The 15883-nt window shown below is 43.2% G+C and overlaps 1 protein-coding gene across 1 annotated transcript in view; it reads left to right on the top strand.

The window, feature by feature from the left end:
* The window catches only part of DENND10 (DENN domain containing 10), a 33704-nt gene extending 18051 nt beyond the window's left edge, over positions 1–15653 (top strand). Inside the window, exons 3-9 of the mRNA XM_063435127.1 lie at positions 1885–1964; positions 2158–2306; positions 2421–2532; positions 8831–8931; positions 13406–13513; positions 13954–14048; positions 14990–15653. Coding sequence (XP_063291197.1) covers positions 1885–1964; positions 2158–2306; positions 2421–2532; positions 8831–8931; positions 13406–13513; positions 13954–14048; positions 14990–15166 — 822 coding nt within the window. The 3' untranslated portion in view covers positions 15167–15653. The remainder of the gene's footprint in view (positions 1–1884; positions 1965–2157; positions 2307–2420; positions 2533–8830; positions 8932–13405; positions 13514–13953; positions 14049–14989) is intronic.
* The last annotated feature ends 230 nt before the right edge of the window (positions 15654–15883 follow it).

Genomic DNA, 15883 nt, shown 5'->3' with positions numbered 1-15883 from the left:
GATTACAGAGTTACTATCTCTGAGCTCTGTGTATTAGATTACAGAGTTACTATCTCTGAGCTCTGTGTATTTATCAGATTACAGAGTTACTATCTCTGCGCTCTGTGTATTTATCAGATTACAGAGTTACTATCTCTGAGCTCTGTGTATTTATCAGATTACAGAGTTACTATCTCTGAGCTCTGTGTATTTATCAGATTAGAGTTACTATCTCTGAGCCCTGTGTATTTATCAGATTACAGAGTTATACTATCTCTGAGCTCTGTGTATTTATCAGATTACAGAGTTACTATCTGAGCTCTGTGTATTTATCAGATTACAGAGTTACTATCTCTGAGCTCTGTGTATTTATCAGATTACAGAGTTACTATCTCTGAGCTCTGTGTATTTATCAGATTACAGAGTTACTATCTCTGAGCTCTGTGTATTTATCAGATTACAGAGTTACTATCTCTGAGCTCTGTGTATTTATCAGATTACAGAGTTACTATCTCTGAGCTCTGTGTATTTATCAGATTACAGAGTTATACTATCTCTGAGCTCTGTGTATTTATCAGATTACAGAGTTACTATCTCTGAGCTCTGTGTATTAGATTACAGAGTTACTATCTCTGAGCTCTGTGTATTTATCAGATTACAGAGTTACTATCTCTGCGCTCTGTGTATTTATCAGATTACAGAGTTACTATCTCTGAGTTCTGTGTATTTATCAGATTACAGAGTTACTATCTCTGAGCTCTGTGTATTTATCAGATTACAGAGTTACTATCTCTGAGCTCTGTGTATTAGATTACAGAGTTACTATCTCTGAGCTCTGTGTATTTATCAGATTAGAGTTACTATCTCTGAGCCCTGTGTATTTATCAGATTACAGAGTTATACTATCTCTGAGCTCTGTGTATTTATCAGATTACAGAGTTACTATCTGAGCTCTGTGTATTTATCAGATTACAGAGTTACTATCTCTGAGCTCTGTGTATTTATCAGATTACAGAGTTACTATCTCTGAGCTCTGTGTATTTATCAGATTACAGAGTTACTATCTCTGAGCTCTGTGTATTTATCAGATTACAGAGTTACTATCTCTGAGCTCTGTGTATTTATCAGATTACAGAGTTACTATCTCTGAGCTCTGTGTATTTATCAGATTACAGAGTTACTATCTCCGAGCTCTGTGTATTTATCAGATTACAGAGTTACTATCTCTGAGCTCTGTGTATTTATCAGATTACAGAGTTACTATCTCTGAGCTCTGTGTATTAGATTACAGAGTTACTATCTCTGAGCTCTGTGTATTTATCAGATTACAGAGTTACTATCTCTGAGCTCTGTGTTGCATTGATGCCGAGCTAACTCTGCATTGTTGGTTGTACTTGTGATATTATTCCATTAAATATAGATTTCTGTCAGAGAACTCTGTGTAGCTTTTTTACAGAATTACTGTCTCTGAGTTCTGTGCTACTATTTTAGTAAATTTGACAATCTTTGTGCTTTATTTTTTTCCAGAGTTGCTAATTATATTATTAGCTTGTACTCGTTCACTCGCACAACCCTCTCCTTTCAGAGATTTAGAAACAGTCTTTGAGAAGGCTATCTTTTGCAGAGGGCAGTGGGACAGCTGATTGAGCTCTTGGTGCTTTGCTGGGCTATAAATGCCCTAATAATGACTCATTTTTGGATTTACTAGAGTATAAACTGCACAGACATGGACATAGTCCTGTAAGTGTCCCAATCATCAGAAAGATGGTTTCCTTGGTAACTGCTCCACTTTGAGCACATTTCCCCAATATTTTTTGTTCTAATGCCATACCCTATCCAGCGTTGGATTATTCCTCGCTCGGAACGCGCAGCCATGTTGGTTCATGTTTTGTGCTCTCTTTACAGATTACTGATTTCTGCGTGGTCCTGACGGCCAAGGACTTCAACCCTGAGAAGTACGCTGCCTTTAGCAGGATTCTCTGCAGGTTAGTGTAAGGGGCCCACCTAGACAGCCCTGATCCTTTATAGAATCTTTGTTTTTACATACACCTGGTTGCATTCTATTGATAAGCTGCTCTTAGAATAAAGAAGGATTAGTTAACATTAAAGACTTTGATTTTCTACCTCCTTGTATGTATGTAACCCTATGAGCTCCCCCCCTACTGATTGCTGTTTCAGGATATATCTGAAGCAAGGAAGCCCAGTGCCATTAATGGAGAGTTACATTTCGGTTCTCACCAAGGGTGCATGCCACAGCGAGGAAAATGGGATGTTCCTGTGCCGTGATTATGACCAACGCAATGCGTTTTTATCAGGATCCATCAAAGGTGACACATAGGGTTACAGTCCCAGTCGGCTTAATTGGGGAGGGTGATATCAGGTTTAAATCATATTATATGTCATGGGGGAGAGGGTTTGAATCAGCGTTTTCTGTATTCCAGATGTGGTATCCCAGTTTGGGATGGAGACAATCGTTCTGTACACAGCTCTAATGCTTAAGAAGAGAATCGTTGTATATCATCCCCGACTGGAGGCTCTGCAGGAATTCACCAGGTTTGTAAAATAGAACCTTCTATTGCATTGAACCAAATCCTGAGCCTGTATTATTGTATCATAGGGTATCTTAAAGGGACACTCCAGAACCCTAAAGTATTTAATCTTTTTTTAAAAATAAATTGGGGGGCAGTAGAGTGTCCTTTTTAACTACAATACTACAGTTTATACAATCCTATTTTAAATATTATGTGATTATAAGCACACTTGCCAGTTTATTCCCTACACTCCAAATCATAGCAAATTGAGATCCAAATAGCAAGATTTAGGCTAAAACAGCCATATAGTGACTATAGAATTTCGCCAGATTAGCTATTTGGCCTCAATGTGGCTATTTGAATTGCAAGGAACTCTCCAAGCACCATAACCAGTGGTTCTTATCTGTTACAATCTTCTGCAGTGGTTATGGTTCTAGGAGTACTCCCCCGCACCCCATTAAGTAGTCAAATCTTTTGCTAATAGTTTGTATTCTTACCCAATGCCTTCTCTTAACAGGAAGTGAAAGCCTGAAGCTCCTGCTAGGAGCTCCTGTTGGCTTTCCTGAGCTAAGCCCAACCGTGGAGGGTCTGCTTATTGGCGGTGGGTGTCAGCTGATCGCACTTTACCAGTGAGTTAACCCAGTGGACTTAGCTCAGATCTGAGAGCTTCCGGCTAGAGAGGTGGCAGAATCTGTATGCTTTCTCTCTTAAATCCACAGTTTGATCTCAATTTTAGGCAAAGCTTCTTCTTGATCTTTTCAGAATTGTTAATCGTGAGGTGTACATGCAGATGTCCTTAAAGAAATAAAAAAATTGGGTGGCAAGGTCTGTCTGCAATGACAACTGGAAGGGTTCTTTGAGAGCACCTCACGACTAGAGAAAATTTATGACAAACTTACCGTAATTTTCTTTTCCTGGCTATTTCTCATGGCAGCATCACTTATGGGTAGCTCCTCCCTTAGTCACAGGACAGGAATTAATTAGATTAATTAATTAGACTGATAGGTATAGAGAGTCCCTCCTCCCCTTACACCTCAGTTCAATTATAAAGCTGAAAATTAAAAGAATGGGCGGGAACCCTGATGCTGCCATGAGAAATAGCCAGGAAAAGAAAATTACGGTAAATTTGTCAAAGAATTTCTCTATTCCTGGCTAATCATGGCAGCATCACTTATGGGTAATACTCAAGCTCACATAATTATAGGGTGGAAATACTTAAATCGAGAAAAGACACTAAACAGACTCTTTGCTGCAAAGAAATTCAATATCAACAGGATAAGGAAACCGTAGATAGGACACTCTTCCCAAAGGAAGTGGAAGGAGTATCCACATCCAACTTGTAGTGTTTTATGAACGTCATTGGGGAAGACCAGGTGGCTGCCCTGCAAATATCATCGTATGGAGCCTCTGCCCAATTAGCCCATGAAGTCAACAATGCTCTGGTAGAATGAGTTTTCATCTTCATTGGAGGAGATCGATCTTTAGAGATATATGCTTTCCTGATCACTAGCGAAATCCAACATTTCAGCGTAGATAAAGAGGCTGCCTCACCTCTCCTGGCTCCTGAAGGTAAAACGAAGAGTTGGTCAGTTTTTCTGTAAGACTCAGAACGCTCAAGATACATAGACAGGCAGTTCATGACATCCAAACGTTGCCACCTAACCTCCTCTTGCGAAGAAGGATTGGGGTAGAATGATGGAAGGACCACTTCTTGAGAGAGATTAAACTGAGAGACCACCTTAGGAAGAAACTCAGGATTGGCTTCAGGCACACCCTATCATGATAGAATTGTAGACAAGAAGATAAGGTAGAAAATGCTTTAATCTCCGAAATTCGTCTTGCGGAAATAAGTGCCACCAAAAACAAAGTTTTTTTTATTTTTTTTTATTATATACTTCAGTAGGGTAGCATCCAAACTCTCAAGAGGAACGAACAAATCCTCAGTTGGGTAATTTAGCACCAGAGGAAGGTCCCAAGGAGGGGTAGTAGATCTGGAAGGAGGTCTCAACCTGAAAGCTGCCTTGAAGAACCTGGAGATCAAAGGATCTGAAGTCCATGAGATGTTGCACAAAGCTGAAAGTGCCGAAGACTGAACATTAAGAGTGCTGAGGCTAAGGTCCTTATCCAGACCCTCTTGCAGGAACTCCAAGATTTCAGTATTGTGAGGATGCAGGAAGTCAATATATTTGGCCGAAGCCCATTCCCGGAACACATCCCAGATCCTATGGTAGCCTGAGGAAGTAGAAGCTTTCCTTGATTGCAAAAGGGTATTGACCACTGCTTCTGAGAGACCTAGTAGTTGAAGTCTGTCTTTTTCAAGACCCATACCCCCAATTTGAGGCGTTCCGGATGAGGATGGAATATTGATACTCCATAACAGGAAGAGGCCAAGGCTGTTCCTGGCTCATCATAGACAATAGGGGGAACCACGGCCTCCGAGGCCAAATCGGAATTTTATGGCAATAACCTTCTTTCCTTCCGACCAAACCTTCCGCAGGAACCTGGGTATCATGGGTAGGGGAGGGAACGCATACCCCAGATCGAATGACCAAGGAAGAGAGAGAGCATCCTGGCCCATTGCCTGACTGTCCAGGTGGATAGAGAAGTAATTCTCCACCTGATGATTCTGGGAGGACACCATCAGGTCGATCTGGGGCATGCCCCACCGACGGGCAATCCATGCAAAGAGTGCCGGGTGAAGCTTCCATTCTCCCGGAAGAATTTCCTTTCTGCTGAGGAAGTCCACAGTCACGTTCTCCGAACCTGGAAGATAGATCGCCTTCAGACCCTGTAGATTGGTCATGGTGATTGTCATCAAGGGAGCCAGTGCCTTCAAGAGCAGTCTGCTTCTTGTGCCCCCTTGGTTGTACACATATGAAGCAACCGCTCGGTTGTCTGTTTTGATCAGTACCCAAGAATTTAAGATCCGTGGTAGGAACACCAAGATGGCCTTGGTAACAGCTCTCAGTTCTCTTAGATTTGAGTGTAGCTGACTTTCTTCTCGGGTCCACTTCCCTTGAGTCCATGTGGAATTGAAGTGGGCACCCCATCCAAAAGAACTGGCATCTGTCGTAATAACCTTCCAAGGAGGTTCTTCCAATGGGAAGCCTGTTGCCAAATTCTTCTTGTTCTTCCACCAGTTCTTCCACCAGTTCAACCCTTTGCTCACGGGCAGGGGTAGAGAGATTCTTAGCTCCCAATCTGTTCCCACTCTGTCGAACTGGAGAAGGAAGGAATTCTGGACCTGACAAAACTTCCACTGGGCCCATTTTACCAACCCTATAGTTGATGTCAAAGAACCCAGGAGACTCATGACTACTCTTGCAGAGGCAGTCTCGAGACCTTGCAGCTTCCCCACTTTGTCTCTGATTTTTGTGACCGTTTCCGGAGTTTACACCCTTCAAGTTCAAGATGAGACGCCACTTTCCCTGGTGTTTTGGGGCAAAGAACACTGTGGAGTAAACCCCAAGGAACCTTTCCTGTCTTGGAACTTCTTCCACCACTTTTTGTTCCAGAAGAGTAGAAATGCAGGTCCCCATGGCCCTTCATTTGATGCCTGCCAACAACCTGGATTTTTTTTGAAGAAAGCGGATTTTGGGCGAGAGGAAAATTCGATCCTGTAACCCTCCTTTATGATGGATGCGACCCACACATCCGTAATATTCCGCTTCTTCTGGAAGCCTTATTGGAAGAAGAGTGTGAGAAGGATTTCCATAATCCAATTCCATAAGGAATTCCATAAGGATTTCCATAAAGTATTTTTGGAATACTCCCTTCCTGGTTTATATCTTCCAGGAGGAGGGAAAGCTCTTTCTGCTTACTTGAGGCAAAAATGCTTTTTTTTTTTTTTCTCCCATCAGCAGCTTTTTGAATAGCATCCTCCAGAATTTTGCCAAATAGGAGATTCCCCTGAAACGGAAGGCCACACAAGGACGCCTTAGAGGCATAGTCCGCTCCCCACGAATGAAGCCATAAGGCCGTTCTAGAAGCCACAGACGGCCATACTCTTGGCAATCATGCAAGTGATGTCTAGGGAGGCTTCTAAACAGAATTCCGTGGCAAGACTAAAGTCCTTGAGGCTTTCCAAAAGACGTTCCCTACAGACACCCCGATCAATGTCCTCCTCCAAATTAGCGAGCCACACTCTTAAGGCCCTGGAGAGAGTGGTCAGTGCCACTGCCGGATGAAGGGCGGAGCCCAGGGCCAAGTAGGCTTTGATCAAATCTCTATCCATACGCTTTTCCATAGGCTCCCTAAGATATGCCATGGAGTCACTAGGAAGCGTAGTTTTATTTGCCATATGAATCACCGCAGCGTCAATCTTAGGAACTGAATTCCATAGGCAGCAGTCCACGGCAGAGAAAGGATAAATCCTCGTGAATTTATTTTTCAAGGTGGATTTCCTTTCTGGCTTATTCCATTCTTGAAGGATCATGTCCCTGATCAAGGAATGCACCTGGAAGGTAGGTCTATTCGGTTTTAGGTCCTCAAAGAACCGGTCAGCCTCTCTCAATACAGACTTTTCTTCCTTGAGACTAAGAGTGTCTCTGAGAAGGGTAATAAGTCTATCAATAGATTTCGAGTCGAGAGACCTGGAGGTATATTCAACTTCCTCCTCACCATCATCTGAGACCTCCCACACATCAGAGTCTTCTCCAGAGCTGGAAGACTGAGGTTCCGCTCTGCGTCTCTTACTCGGACCACTAGACACCATGGTAGATTTAAAGCCCTCAGCAATAGCTTGGGAAATCCAGAGCTTAAGGTCGTCTTGTGGTGAACCCCCACTGGGGGCATCTGCCGCCTCCAATAAGCATTCCCTGCAAAGGTTCCTTCCATGCGGAGCAGGGGACGAACAATTAATGCATTTATTGGACCTTTCTCTTGATTTCCTTGCTGGAGAATCCAGATGCTTGCTGGGGCTGAAATAAAGCCATATATAACATATATTGCAGGCTTAGTTTGGCACTCTTTTAACAACCCCCCCATAAAAAATTAATGGCTCACCTATGTTTTCTAGAGAGGGATCTTGCAGAGGGAGAATCCATACTACAAAGGAAATAAACACAATTCCCAATAAAAAGGCCAGAGGCAAACTGACAAACAAAAAAATAAAAAATAAACCTTAAACAAGAAACACAGAAGAACTGGTAATCCTACCTCACAATGACGGCAAAAACCTCCAGGCAGCCAAGAAATAACGACAAAGGATGAACTTCAGAGAAACCAGGACCGAAATCGCCTTAACAGCTGATGCAGCGCACAGGCAGAATGTCAGTATCCTCAAGTTTAAATAGAGCCAGGGAAAATGTCCGGTCCGCGCATACCGCGTTCCAGCCAACAACGCTGTTACCCCCAGGGAGCCACAGAAGTCGGCAAAGTGCCCCCACAGCGGCAGGAAACACACTGCCCGCAAAGAACCCAGGAGACACCCCTGGAACCACCTGAAAACCAGACAAAGAGAAAATGCTACAGGTCTGTGCAGGGTCTAGGAGGACCCACTAGTATGGATTCCAAAGAACTGCCATCCAGGTATGGGGGGGGATTACAGGCCCCAATTACTAGGGGCAATCCAATAATAAGGGGAATTTTTAAGGATAACCAACCCCATTAATAAACCAGAACAGTGCTTCCCTCACCTTTTATCTAAGTCCCACGCAGCAGTTCAGTACTTACACTGAACCTGACCCAGTTAGTCCTGCTCATGCAGGCTGTTTACTGGATCCTTCAAATGAAGAGAGGCTGAACTTCATTTGGAACGAACCCACGACAAACGCAGGAAGGTGGCCATAAAATAAAATGTAAAAAGTCCTGTAGAACTTGCTAAGGGCAGGAAAAAAGACTGTAGTGTAGGGGGAGAAGGGACTCTTTATACCATAAGTCTAATTAATCTAATTAATTCCTGTCCTGTGACTGCTAAGGGAGGAGCTACCCATAAGTGATGCTGCCATGATTAGCCAGGAATTATTCGATTTAGTCCAGTTGCCCATATTTTTTGCTTGATGGCCTGACTTACCTGGAACTCCCTGACATCCTGCAACGACTGAGCGGCTTGGAATTGCTTCCAGCAGTCAACGGTGGTTGTATGGACAGAAATCTCTGCCGTCTGTGAGCGAGGCCTGGTGTGCATTGTGGAAGGGAGAGACGGCCGATCTACCCGCCCCAATGAATGCTGACTCATGGCTACAGGAAACGTTCAATTAGCATTGACGCTGAGCACAGGACACAGATTGTGCATGTGATTGTTGCTAGTAAGGCTTCATGTAAATCCCTTTATTGTGACCTGTCTTATATTAAAGTTTTACCATCCTGCGTTTTTACAGGACGCTGCCCGTGTTCGCCTGGCACCGTCAGGACTGGTCCATAGTGCATCCCTATGTAGATCTCAATCAGGACGAGATCGAAGCCCTAAAGAACTGCCCTGGTAATTCCACAATTTGCACACTCATCCCTTTCCTAAAAAACATAATTGCCTGTTGTCCACAAATTACACAGGTGCAGCCAAATTTAGGCAATATGATATATTTGGAGCACTTGCCACAGCAATCAATGGGATGTTTCTGGTGATCGCTGTAAAGGTTAGGATTTTGCTACAGCATTTCCCCTAAGTCTGGGTTTGCCATGTGTGTATTGTTCCCGGGTGCTGATATTTCCTGGTACAAAAAAATGGAAAATGGTAATTCATCAACAAACCAAGGCCTCCTCTGAAAAACCTTGTTATATAATGTCACCTTATTTTACGGTATTGTGAGTCTATTCAGTAATCTGGTAACTGTGGACACTTAACACAGAAATTGAACACTTTTATATTTATGTAAATGTTTAATGAAGCCGTTTTTGTATATAGATCATGCAGTTTCACTGCGCAATTCTCTGCCATTTAGGAGTTAAATCACTTTTATTTCTGGTAATGCAGCCCTAGCCACACCTCCCCTGGCTGTGACTGACACAACCTGCATGTAGGAAAATATGGTTTCACTTTCAATCAGATGTAACTTACTTTAAAAGTTTTTCTCTCCTGCTCTCTAAATTGAACTTTTTTTTAATATTATTTTTTTAATTCTTTATTTTTCTTGTGCGTAGAATAACAGATAAGCTTGTAACACCACGACAGCGGTGACAAGCAGTTCAACAGCAAACAATGTCATGGCCGATGAAACAGCACGTTTTCTATTTATGAGCGGTAGCAGGCTAGGGATACATGAATAAACTACAGCAGTGTAGCCCGTCTACGGATGCATGCTCAGAGAGTATATAAGCTATGCAGACTAACATCAGGTAAAATTGTATAAACACGAATAAGCCTACAGTAAGCTAAATTATCCTGTCTAACGGAAATTAAGATTAGTGAGAAATAAAAAAGTAACAAAACCGGAGTATGTTTTAGCTTATTAAAAGGCAGTGAGAGGGTACATGGTTAAACAGCAGCTGAAAGCTTGTCGAGAGAGAGACCCCTGTAAAGCAGGTATATAACCACTGTAGCAGTATATTGGTTTGCTAGAGAGGCTCATGGATCCATACTCCACAGCTCATACTATGTGGGGCAGTTAATATCAAAGTGAAAGTAATAGCCCAAGACATTTGCTAGGCAAGGATAGGTTAATACACCACCGGCATTTACAGTGCCCATCAAAGGCCAAGGTGAGTAAGGTAAGGTGAGTAAGGTAGAGTGAGAGAAAACACAGGCAAAAAGAACAAGGTAAACCATGAGTTGAAGCCTATAACAATTTGCACATTCAGGTTTAGTGGCTTCTATTGGTGTATTGCGGGTCTGGTAGCTTAGGAACGGAAGGACATGTTAAGTCCATGTTCAACCGACTCCTGACATCGGGAAGTGCAGGAAATCTGCTAAGCAGTCACTCAGGGCCTTGAGCACATGTGGAGGCCAGTGATGCAGAGTGGTCACAGGGGATCTAATTTTGGTGGTGGGGCTGACGCCCACGAAACGCGTTAGACTACAACACAGCAAGCAGGATACGGACGCAGATTTCAGAGCCAGCAACAAGGTTTTTTCTTCCACCGAGAAAAGAACACTCCAAGATCTGGGGACCGATCGGCCAGCAGCGTGCATCACTCAGAGTGAGGTCTGGGACGCACGCCAACCTCACGAACGGCTGACAGAGACTCTTTTTACAGCAACAAACTATCTATATCAATCCTAACCGGTCCCTGTGGCAAACTCGGAATAACGACATAATTGCTGGTAACAATCTTGCAAACCGTTCCTGACTTATATTTCTATATCTTTTTATATTTTAGTATTTTTAATGTTTTGACAGTCATTTTGCCTAATAAACTTTGTATTAATTAATTTTTATCCATCATCCTTAATTTATTGGATTTAAGTGTCTTCATACGATACCGATTTTACTGCATTATAGAATACACTTGGTGTGTATCAAAATGATTCTGTCTCTAGCAGATTTAAAGACACACACACCATATATATAAGTGCTGCTATTTATCCTGAATTACTTGATCTATTTGTATCCGAATATATGTCAACACTAGTGACATTTTAACAAATAGCCCTTTTTTTTTTAGTGAACTAGCTCCTGGATCCACTACACTTGACTCACGGTGTTAATTCTATTACTTTAATTTTGGTCAGTGTCTGCACCTGCCTCTGTGTCAGTTTGCCTTTCGCTGCACCGCGCCGCTTGCGTGATCACCATAGTGGGGGCCTTCCCTCCGTCAGTCATTGATGATCACTCTAGATGCTGGCTTGTAGGTAGGTGGCAGTTCAAGCGGTTCTTCTTTCCTGTGCCTCTCCTCCATTCTGCCCGCTGTGCGCAAAGAGGGGGCTTGGTGGCTGCCCTCCTTGCATGGAGCCAGCGCGGTCTCTGCCACCGTGGGAGAACTGTTGGAGAGTCCGAGACCATCCGTTGGACCCGAGGGCTTGGCTTGGCTTCACGGGTAAGTATGCTGGGGGGTTTGTGGAGCAAATGTGGGAAGCCTGCGTTGCAACTTGTCCCAGAAGTGTTTGAAGAGAGTGTCCAGCCTGGACATAGCGTCACTGACCGTGAAGGCCACACCTGAATACGCCTGTGGAAGCGCTGTGCCGGCCGCATTTTGAGGTCGCCCACTCTGCACACTACTGTCTGGGGTAGGGTGATTCTGAGTGCGGGTAGGTGTCGGCTGCTATGGAGATGGGGACTGGGATGACCCCCGCTGGTCCAAAGGGGGGGGGGGACATGGAGATCAACCGCCGTTCAGCCTGCGTGAGTCCGCTGAGAAGTGCGGCCACCACTTCCAGACAAGACCGTGTTTCTCCTTGGTTTGCAGGATCGGGGCTCTGTTGCAGGATCGTCACAGAATCGCACCAGCCAGTGCCCAGGGGGTCCTAGACACAGTCAGGTATCTTCAAAAGTCGTTTGCACAGCAGGAACGAGACTTTGGCATGTTTTAGGGTGAGTTAGTTGAGGAGCCCATGTTACATGCGACTGCTTATGATGGCGATCAGGACCCGCCCCTCCCTAAATTGAACTTTTAATCACAGGAGGCTCTGCACGATTTAGAAAGCTATTACTAGAGCAAGAGACAAGTAATTCTAAATTAAACTGAATTTGCAATAAAGGAAGTGTAAACAATATATCTCTTTACAGGAAGTGTTTAGGAAGGATCTCTAAGTCACATGCAGGTAGGTTTGCCTATGGCTACATAAACAAAGTGATTTAACTCCTAAATGGCAGGGAATTGAGCAGCGAGACTGCAGGGGCACGATCTATACACCAACACAGCTTCATTAAAGCGGCACTGTCATGCCTTCATTAAAGCGGCACTGTCATGCCTTCATTAAAGCGGCACTGTCATGCCTTCATTAAAGCGGCACTGTCATGCCTTCATTAAAGCGGCACTGTCACGCCTCAATCTCTTCCTCTTCTCTCCCTCTCTCAGGATCTGTTCTTCTTTTTTTCCTGTCTTCTTTAGTTTTCTTTAAAATCATAAGACAAAGTAGGGACTCTTTGCCTTATGGAGGTTTCCTACACTTGACCAGGGGAGGAGCAAAGTGTGCTTCATTTCCGCTGGTCAGAGCAATTTTCCCATAATTCTTACCTTTCCTCTGTGATCTCGCTATGCTTCCTGTCATTTCAGACGAAACTGCCGAATTGCGTTCTAACTGAATGAGAACAGTATGTTCGTTTGTTTTAGAACTCAATTCGACACTTTGTTCGTATCGGAATTTCATTCGAATGAATGAAAAACTCTGATTCAATTTGTGCTGTGGCTGCATCTTGCAGCCGCTTAGTAGATAACTCCCTAATTCCCACGGTATTAGGGAGTTATCTTCCAAAAGGCTGAAAGACCTAAATTGGTCTTTAAGCCAAATTAAAGCCAAATTAAACTAAGTAATCTTTACTTAGTATTAGCAAATTATGCCCCTACTCGCTATACTGCGAGTAGGGGCATGTCTAGTAAGCAGTGAGCAGCCAGTGGCCACCGGTAGCTCCCTCCTTGTAATAAACTAAACGAACAAACGAACACTGATATTCAGTGTTTGTTTGTTCGTCTGAAATTTCTATTCATTCTTTCTGACGAATAAATGAATAGATGAAATTCCCGTTCACACGTCCAAGTGTTTAACTGGGCATGTGCAGGAATTTCCACAGGGACTTCCTTCAACACAAAGATGGCGGCGCCCTGAATATAGGTTGGGGCAGAAAATAAAGGATAAAAAATAGGTAACATGGAGGGCTTAGGGGCATATTTGGGGGTGACTAGGGGGTCAATTAGTCGTAGTGGAGTCGGGAGGCGGGTTAAAAAAACTTGATTCGGCCATGACCGTGCCGATTTAAGCTAGCGTTGTTTTAGTGACTATAGTGTCCCTTAACTATTGAGAAGTTTCATTTTGCCTACCAGGAGTAGTCCTTGTAGCTCACAATCCTTCTTTCTGGCAGGTTATGTCGCCGGATTCAATGAACCAGATATTGGTAATCGATCCGACTTGTTTGATGTGTTTGTGAATTTGGCAGAGAGCAGCATCACTATCTCACAGAGTGCTAAAGGTAAATCACACCATGTGTAAGTCACCAGAAATCCCACATCTTATACTCCATTAATGGAGGTCATTATCGTGTGAAAAAATGAGAATAGAAGACAGATTCGCTAAAAAAAAAAAAAGAATGAATACTAATGAATATAGGATACACACATTTGTACTTCTGTTGTGTGTGTGCGTGTGTGTCTCTCTACACAATGTACATGTAAATGCTGTTATTAGGCTCACTGCACTCATCAGAATTGTTTTAAAACACATTACATGTCCCAGTGTTCCCTCTCGGTTAGTAGACCGGAATTCAAATCCGTAAGAAATAAGGACTTAGTAATATAAAGTATTGATTTCCTTACAGTTTCCATGATACAAACATGCTTTGAGGGAATACTGATCAATATATGTAACTAAATTCTACAGCAACACCATACTAACCGCTTTTTGATTCCTCAGAGGCACTTAGCTTGGGAAAACTTCACAAGGACATCGGCCAGCTGATTGTACACCTTGTAGAAGATCCTGATGTATCGGACAGTCAGGCTATTAAGGTAGGTAGCCGGCTGTGACTGTAGTCGGGTTATTAAGGTAGGTAGCCGGCTGTGACTGTAGTCAGGTTATTAAGGTAGGTAGCAGGCTGTGACTGTAGTCAGGTTATTAAGGTAGGTAGCCGGCTGTGACTGTAGTCAGGTTATTGAAGTAGGTAGCAGGCTGTGACTGTAGTCAGGTTATTAAGGTAGGTAGCAGGCGGTGACTGTAGTCAGGTTATTAAGGTAGGTAGCAGGCTGTGACTGTAGTCAGGTTATTAAGGTAGGTAGCAGGCTGTGACTGTAGTCGGGTTATTAAGGTTGGTAGCAGGCTTTGTTCCTAGTGTGGTTATTAAAAGGACACTGCGCATGGTTCTCTGCCAGGGGGGCCTGAGATTGCAATATCGCCATGCAGGCAAGTATCAGCCATTTTGGACTGGGCTGACCAGTCAGATTTTGTTCATGTTTGGCTATTGTTAGAAAAAGGAACATGTTGGTAGAAACCTTCTGTGGACATTCTTCATCGGGTAAGCAATATCCAACAACAAAGTATACTCGAGGAGAAGCTGTTATGCCGTACAGGGTGTGGCGCTGGAGCACAATCGGGGCACGCAATGTCACATGCTGCGACCGCCCAGAGTTCCTCTTATTAGGGGAACGATAGGATAAACATTTTACTTGAGACTTTTTAACTGAACATGTAAGATGCCATTCACAACCTCCATCCGTTTAGAAGGACAGGGAGAGTCACTACCATCCAAAACCAGCGCTACAGAGTATTTATAAATAATTGTAACTTATTATAAGCAGAAATAATAGCACATTTTAAATCTTAAAAAGGCCTCCTCATTTTTTTTAGTTTACTGCTGTCTGATCTGCTGTAATATGAAGCAAGTTTTGTGTTGGCAGTTTCATTCATTCATTTGTTTACCACCACCTGAATCTTCTGTTCTGTGTTTTCTTAGGATATTTGTGGGAAGAGCAGGGAGATCCTTTCCATTTTAAACTCCTTTTCTGATGGTTCCAGTGACCGAGACAAACCCACCATTAACCTCGACCTGCTCAAACAAAAGAGATTACCTCCGGCTACAGAACACTTCCTTTTCCACTTGGCCGCAGCGGAACACATGCTGCAAACATGATGGAACCTTCACCGTCCACTAAGAATCACGGCCCCCCACCGAAAGAGAGAGACCATTGTTATAAAGATACTGTCTTCCCCCTGCCATCCAGCCTTTCTGCACAGAGGCCTGAACTTTATCCGTGTTACGTGGATACCCAATCCTTCGTTGTGGCTGAAGCTGCTGTACTCTGCCTTTTCTTAGCAGGAGTTTCAAGTGACTCATCTTGACATGCAATTTGTGTTAGCTAAAAATAATAGCAGCAGCCTGGGCTGCGTCTGATTCCATGACATCATCACGAGATTTCTTCTTTGGCTTATCACTATTGATATAAATATAGAAAGAAAAGAAAAAAAGTAGACAGAGGAAAGAGAGACAGACAGGTGCACCCATAGAAAATTAGTCATATGCAGAAAACTACGTACGTGTGGCTGTATGTAGAGATCTGAATGGCACTTCTTATTTTTCCATTGTTTTTTAAAATGTCTTATTTTACGATGATAAAATTACAAAGTAGCTCATTTTGATCACATAAAATCATTATGCTATATGCTCACTAAAAGAAACATACATTATAACATTGTCAACCCACAGGATAGTAACTATTGTTTAGTAAAGGTTGTAACAGCTTCAAACACTTGTCCACCGATGAACTTGTTGCATGAAAAGGCAACTTGGTGTGGGACAGTCTTTCTTGTAAAGGTAGAGAGGAAAGACAGAACAATAGGAGATGAGGTA

Source organism: Pelobates fuscus, chromosome 10 (genome assembly GCF_036172605.1).
Source record: "Pelobates fuscus isolate aPelFus1 chromosome 10, aPelFus1.pri, whole genome shotgun sequence".
NCBI lineage: Eukaryota > Metazoa > Chordata > Amphibia > Anura > Pelobatidae > Pelobates > Pelobates fuscus.
This window is presented reverse-complemented; position numbering and strand designations above follow the sequence as displayed.